The 7,644-nt window shown below is 35.0% G+C and overlaps 1 protein-coding gene across 2 annotated transcripts in view; it reads left to right on the top strand.

Annotated features, from left to right (window-relative positions):
• CCSAP (centriole, cilia and spindle associated protein) overlaps nucleotides 1-6,647 on the top strand; it is a 20,258-nt gene extending 13,611 nt beyond the window's left edge. For both annotated transcript variants that reach the window (XM_069064882.1, XM_069064883.1), the window contains one exon: nucleotides 2,253-6,647. In XM_069064882.1, the coding sequence (XP_068920983.1) occupies nucleotides 2,253-2,429 (177 nt within the window). In that variant the 3' untranslated portion in view covers nucleotides 2,430-6,647. The remainder of the gene's footprint in view (nucleotides 1-2,252) is intronic.
• The last annotated feature ends 997 nt before the right edge of the window (nucleotides 6,648-7,644 follow it).

Below are 7,644 nucleotides of genomic sequence, written 5' to 3'. Positions count from 1 at the left end.
AGACAGAGAGCTATTTTCTTGTAATGTTTGTTTCGTGTCCCGCCCCCATAATAAACAAAATTTTTTCAAAAAAGAACATCCCCCCCTTTTTTCCCCTATCATTTTCCCCTTTTTTTTGGGAAAAAATTTTTTCCCCCGTCAGCCCAACCACTGGTCTGGGCACTTACTATTTAATACTCCAAGTACATTACAATTGAGAGATATCCATATTCATATAATTGTCAAGAAAACCCCCAAAGGGGTCACAAAGAGTCAGAAAATGACTGAATAAAAGCTGTGCCAATCTCACTGTCCTCAGACAAGCTCAATTTCATTCTGCTCTTTACTTAAACACATACTAAGGCACTGGGGGAGGTAAAAAGATAAAATGGGTTGAACACTGCATTTTGAGAAATACTAATTCCAGGTCATACTTAACTAGAATAGATTCCTTAATTCATCTAGTTTTACCTTTTGTTATGGATACTTAGAATGTGCCAGAGCATGAAGTTATAGAATACTCATCCCAGAAGAGCAACGTGAGCATTGACTTTGGAATCAGAGCTCCTGGGATCAGATCCTGGCTCTGCCAGGATTTGGCCACTTTGATTTGGCTACTCGTGTCCTTGTCCAAGTTACTTTATCTCCCTGAGAGGGCCTTAGTTTCTCCTGGAAATGTGGGAGTTGAACTAAATGGTATCTCTGGCTATAAAAGCTATGAAAATTTGATTCCAAAGGACCACAGTGGGATAATCTTCCTCATGTGGTTTCAGGGCTATTCTGCACTAAAGAGTCAATGAAACGATATTATTATTTTTTTTAAGTTTAGTCTAATGCTTTACAGAGTCCATCACTTCCTGTAGAACCCTCTCTCATTGCAAAGAAAAACAAGTGAGCAAAACAAGCTAACATCAATTATTTCTGATGGGGTGTATATGCTGAATTCCATACCTGGAGTTCACCATCTGTACTGAGAGGAGGGAGATATGTTTCATCATTTACCTTCTGAAATCAAAGACTTGCAACTTCATAGGTGGTACAGTGGATAGAGCACTAGACCTAGAGACAGGAAGACCTGAATTCAAACCTGGCCTCAGATGCTAACTAGCTGTGTGACTTTGGGCAAGTCCCTTAACCTCTGTTTTCCTCAGTTTCCTCATCTGTAAAATAGGGATAATAATAGCACCTATTTCTCAAGGCTGTGAGGATCAAATGAGATAATGATTGTAAAGTACTTAGCCCAGTGCCTGGCACACTATTTAAAGGTGAGCTATTATTATTATCATCATCTGAATTGTGTCTTTTATTGTTGTTTCCCATAACATTATTGTAGTTATTGTATATAGTGTTATCTTGGTTCTGCTTTCTTCAGTTATATATTTTTTCTAGCCATCAGGATCCCTGTATGCTTCATGAATCATTATTAACAACTAGGATTCCTTTCAGTTCTGAAATTCTCTGAATTCATTACAAGACCAAGGCATGGGCATGGTAACGGCTAGCAGCTATATAAGTTCACCAAGTCAAATTTTTAGTTGCATCTCTAAAAACTGGGACTGTGAAAATTAAAAAAAAAATTCTTCAGGTTTTTTGAACTGTACCTATAATTTTATGAGTATGGGGAACTGCCAATGAGAAACTCCATCTAATAAAGCAGATAGGCACCTCCTTTGCAACTTAATCTTAGAGAATTTTCTAGAGCATTGAGAAGAGGTTAAGTGACTTGCCTAATGTTATATAGCCAGTATATGTCAGAGTTTACATTTGAATCCCAGGTCTTTGTAACTCTGAGGCAACCCCTCTCCCCCCCTCCCCCCTTCTGTCTGTCTCTGTCTCTCTCTTTCCCTTTCTCTATTTATCTCTTTTTTAATGCCTGGTAATTTCTTTCATTAATTCATGAACTATTTTTTGTTTTCTTGTTTGCTTTAGACCCATGATTTCCTTAGTGTGGTGTATTCTTGGCATGGGAACTCCCTTCACTGATGGGGACCAGCATTTCTTCTTCAACTTTAAAATAGTCTTAGAGATGCTAGTGACTCTGACAAAAGAGGTTAAATGACTTCCTTGTCTGCTGTTACATAGCCAGTATGTCAGGACTGTCCACTACCTCATGATGCTTCTCCATTTGTTAAATATATTTAAATCCTTATTTCACTTTTGTTCTCTCGTGAATCTGGCTGGCTTCAAGAAAAAAAAGAGTCGACTAAAATAGTATTTTGTCAATGCCAAGACAATTTGATTTATGATACTTAATTTTTTTTAAACCTTCACAGATTCATGAATCAGCATTACGAGCCAAGAATAGAAGACAAGTGGAAAAAAGGAAACTGGTCATTCAGAGGCAAAGAGCCTATTCTGTAGATGTGCAGAAACCCAGAAGGGTCAAGCCTTCCTCAGCAGATAATCCATGGATGACGGAATATATGAGATGCTACTCAGCAAGAGCTTGATGAAAGAAAAATGTGCTTAGATAACCTCATTAAAAACAAGACATTGGTTTAGGAAACCAAATGATTATGTAAGGTTTGGTTTAGGGGGTTCCCAGAAGAGTGCTTTTTAAAAATGTATTTTGGTTACCTACCTCTGTAGTAGGGCAGATAGTTGAAGCCATAGACATTTGAAGTTATTCATGATGATCATTCCCTAAGTCTTTGGTATTCTTGAGTTTTTGAAGCTTCTTAATCTTTGGAGACAATGATACCAAGTGATTTTTAAGTGGCAAGTTTTATAAGATGCTTAGTAATCAGTATTTCATAATTGTAGAAGGAGCCCATTCTCTTTCTCTTGCATATCAGCAAACCCTGTACAAAGTAAGAGGGTTCCATTTTGTACCTAACACAAGCCTATTTTCAATTATGTGAAATTTTACCCAGTGGAAGAATTAAGCAAAAGAGCTGTCATTCCTGATAGCTGTTCTTCTGATCCCTACCAACTTAAAACAAATTCTGGTCAAAGTAGAACTTACCCCATTTCTTTACTAGTTCATTTACCATTTCATGTGGACAGTAACATTGAACATTTTTCTAGGGGCTGAAACTTAATTTCCCCCCTACTGGTCTGGGCACTTAACTATTTAATACTCCAAGTACATTATAATTGAGAGATATTCATGCAATAAATATTTTAGGGTAAGACTGAAGTTTCTTTGAGTCAAAGACTGTCACAAGTTAAGTTTTCTGCTGCAGAACTTTTTCTCTCAGAGTACACTCCCGGTGATTTAAGACTTGCTGATCCTATTTTAATCATGTATTTTGTCACTTGGGTACCAGTTGGCTTTTAAGAATAAATGGGCTTCAGAGCAGTAAATTTTTGTACTCAAACTTCCAATAAGCAAATAAGTACTGAGGTCCTGGGACTTATCAGGAATGGGCATTTTGTAGAAATTATGTCAGGACATGGGGGGAGGGGTATAACCTCATTTTTATTTTCACTGCTTTCCTTTCCAAAACTAATTCAACAATAAGTAAACCTTGGCTTTATGCAGTATTCCTCAGATTTACTAATCAATGGCATTCCTTATTTGATATTCTTATGCCAGGACATAGTCTCAGGGAATGAGTGTGTTTCCCTGCATATGTGTAAGAATTCAGGAGTAATTATCTTTCTCTTGAGCTCCAAAATGTCCTTAAAATAACCAGCTGAGTCCTGAACATGGCTTCTTTCTCCATTTATTAGGGATGGGGACCTGATTGTGGGATATGATTCTAAAGATCCTTAAAGGAAAAATCTTGCATATGTAGCTCTAGCAGCCACATGAACAAAAATTGTGTGTTATTATAACAGGTGCTTTTAGATGTGAGACTAAACATTTCCAAGTTTTTATTCTCAGTCTATGGAACAGTACAAACTGTAGTGTATATATCCATTCTTCATACTAATTTTTCCCCATCCTCATCTGGTCTTTAAATATATTCTACTTGTTTAGTTATAAATATATTAAGCTTTGAAAACTGATTTCTAAATAGTAAGCCTTTCTGTGATTTTTGACCTTTATATGATTTTGAGGTTTATTCTTTTGTTCAGAGAGCCATCTGTGCTAGTCATTGAACCAAATGATAGGAGTTAAATGAAATCTCTTTATTCCATATATCATCACCAAAACCAATCACCAATGCATGCCAGCACTTCTGGTGATAATCCTTTAAAGTCATCATTACTTTATTAAGCTGTAGACACTGGAAGTAACACATGTCCAAAAGAATGTGGCAATGAGTGCAGTTGTGTAAAGGGATATAAAATTCAGTGTTCTCAAATAATTTGTCACCTGGTTGGATTTAGTAACCAAGTTTAAACTTTTCACATTGCAACTGACAATCAGAAAGTGGCACTGTGAAGTAAGGTTGGTTTTAAATGTCGATATGTAGCCTTAGGAAATTCATTTTCAATTCACTATTTTTAAAAAGTCAGCCTTTTTCTAGTTTAGAAAACTGACTTGCATGTAAGTAACTTACTACTGTGAAAATCCAGACAAATCCATAGAAAGCTAAAGGCTGAAAGTGATCAAAATAATTTTGTTCAAAAATTACTGGGAGTATAACATAAGGTTTTAATCTTATTTTTTTTGATATGTAGTATTAATAACTTACATTGATTTCTTTAAAAGTGACTATAATAAACTTGTCAATTTTTCTTAGAAGTGTGGAAGAGGGACACCTCTCCTTTACCTCTCCTTTCATTAGATTACAACCTATGAAGCTTCTTTGACTGTGAAACAATTCTGTTATCATTCATTTTTTTCCTTTCTTATAAACACATATAATTTCTCATAATGCTGTTACAAGTTCTCTGTAATAACTTATTAGAAAATAAGGTAGTATAAATTATTTAATATGGAATAAGTTTGAGACTGAGAATCTGATCTTTTAAAATCTGGAATGAAAAGGCATTTTAAATGATGAAATGTGGCTATGAGATTTCTCCTTCCTCAACTTTAGCTTAATATCTTAGTTAAAATCTTTTGCTGTGAATATACTCTTTCCCTCCTGCCAAGCTCTTTTTTCCTTCACCTTCAAAGTAGTAATAGCATTTTGAAAGTAATGGCAGCTGTTTGTGTAAATAAAAGTGACTTTCCTTCTCTCCACGTCCCTTTAACACTTATTTAAAACAACAACCCAGTAAGATATTAAAAACAGCAGCAACAAACTTCTCATTTAGAAGGTTGTGCTTCTTGCACTTCTCTTTGTAGAAATGTTTATGTACTACTTTTCCTATTGGTTTGTTATTTTTCTTGTCCAGTATGTTAATGAATTATATGACATTTTTTTAATGCCCTTATCTTAATGAAAATACTAATGAATGGAAGACTCAAATGGGGTCTTTAACTTGTTTGAAGGTAGAATTACAGACTCAAGATGCTCTATATTGAATCTGCTTAGGTTATATGTACTTGACTTAGATCCAAAATCAGTTGCTAAAACTGGAAGGAGATTGTAGTAGTAGTGTGCCTTGCTTGGGGCTACTTCCCTGTCTTGGGCAACTAAGTCATGTAAAGGAAAGGTTCAGAGTAAAGGCACAGTTATTGCAAATTATGGCTGTCTGAAAGGGATTGATAATGTTCTTTACAAAACAAGTCTTACTACACTATTTCCTCCCAACTTCTCAGTTGTATCAGTTCAAACTCTTGGACAGCTGGGAACAAAAATTTCTAGTGAAGTGTTGTGATAGTCATATTTACATGTACCCACAATGTTAATGGACAAAAATAGACACACAAAGTACACGTCAGAAGTGAAAACCTTGTTTAATGGAATATTTCAGTGAAAAATCGAGTTTTGCATTTTGTTAGATTTAAAACCACAAAGAGATGTGTTTACATAGCTTAAATCTCTAGTTTGCTTGTGTCAAACTGCCAATCTAATATGACCTGTATAAAAGACCTTGTTATAATTTGTCTCTGGCATCAGATAAACTGTGTAAAAGAAATGAGCATGCTTGCTTCAAACTTGTGCTTTTGAAAATTGCTATTGTTTTAAAAAATGACACAGGATGATAGAATCTTTAAATGCATGACTATGCTCAATATTAAACCATATATGGGAAGCACTGTCTAGATTTAAGACCAACTATGACCCCCCTTAACACTTGTAGAGAAATGTGGGCAGTTCTAGATTCCAAATGGTTACTTTTCTATACTATACAGCTTGGAACTTGTTCAGGGAATGAAAACTTTCTAAGCCCCAGTACTCTTTCTAGGAAAGAAAAAATAAATACTTACACATACTAAACAAAGAGGCCTTTTTGAATGACAATTTTATTATTGGTAATAGTAACAAAAAGCTCTTAGCTATTTTAAGGGCACTCAAAGGATATTTATGAGCATAACTTCCCATTTCAATTTCAATAGACCATGCATTGGATGTGGTCTCTTAATGAACAAAACGAGGGTTGGGGAAAATTGCCCCAAGTTGATATATATGTATATTTTAGCACTGCATTCACTTTAAATTCTAAGAAGTGTAGGCTAGACTAATCGTAAAGTTCTGGCAATGTGAATTTCAGGTTTTACTTTTCTAAGAGAATAGTATGTATTGTTTTTAGCTTCTCCAATGTTTATTTACTTGTATAAATGTGAATAAAATTAATACGTACAAGTAAAGACATAATTTTGTGAAAACAATGCTGAAATGGTGTACAAATAGTTGGATATTAAAAAGGATCAGAATTTTAAATTTTAAGGGTAAATGTTGTTTATTGCTGTCTTATTTTTTTATACAACACAATCCTTTACTGCCTTCTACCAGTTTTCTTGGCTCTCAACCTTCACCTCCCCAAATGAATCTAGGTCTGTTTGTCCCTGAAGGCTTGATTAGAGTATGTAGAAAGATTTTAAAAATCTACTTTCCATATGGAAAGACTTTGGACTTCACAACAATGCAATACACCTATGCCTTCCTATTCTGGGCAATTTTTATCCAACTTATTACATGAATCCCCTACAGAGGAATTAGTCATTATATTTCTTTTCCCCTCAGATGTGAAATTCAGATGTAACATGGGTTACACATGTAAGTTTGTTTTCTATTTCTTTATTTCCCTTTGATTTGCTTCTCCCCCCACCCCTTTCCTGGCTACATGCATTTTTAAATTATTTTTTTTAATAAAAAAATTTCCCAATTAACAAAGGTTGATTTTCTCTCACCACTGGCAGGGAGCAGATGGAAACAGAAACAAAAACACCCTAGCAACATATATACATAGTCAAGCAAAAAAAAAGAAAAATTCCCACATTGGTCATGTTTAAAAAATATATGTCTCTTTCCTCACCCTTTAGTCCCATTACCTCTCCAAGGATGTAAGTAGTGTGTTTCATCATTGGTCTTCCGGAATCATGACTGGCCACTATGTGGCCATCTATGTGTTCTTATGACTTCCAAACTTACTGTTATTGTACAAATTGTCCTCCTGTTCTCTTCACTTTACACTGGGTCATATAAGTCTTTCCCAGTTTTTCTGAAACTTTCCTCTATAATTTCTTAAGGCACAACAGTATTCCATTACATTCATACATATAATTCTTTATTCCCCAATTGATGGGCACTCTTTAATTCAAAACCTCTTCAATTCTTTGCTATACAAAAAAAGTTGCTACATTTTTGTATATATGGGTCCTTGTCCTCTTTCTTTGATTTCTTTGGGAGTATGGGTCCTCTAGTAGTATTGATGGGT

The sequence above is a fragment of the Petaurus breviceps genome, unplaced genomic scaffold, assembly GCF_028583685.1.
Source record: "Petaurus breviceps papuanus isolate PSGF00001 unplaced genomic scaffold, PetGlider_PUasm1.0 90650, whole genome shotgun sequence".
Classification (NCBI taxonomy): Eukaryota; Metazoa; Chordata; class Mammalia; order Diprotodontia; family Petauridae; genus Petaurus; species Petaurus breviceps.
The sequence above is the reverse complement of the archived record's forward strand: the minus strand, read 5'-3'. Positions and strand labels throughout refer to the sequence as shown.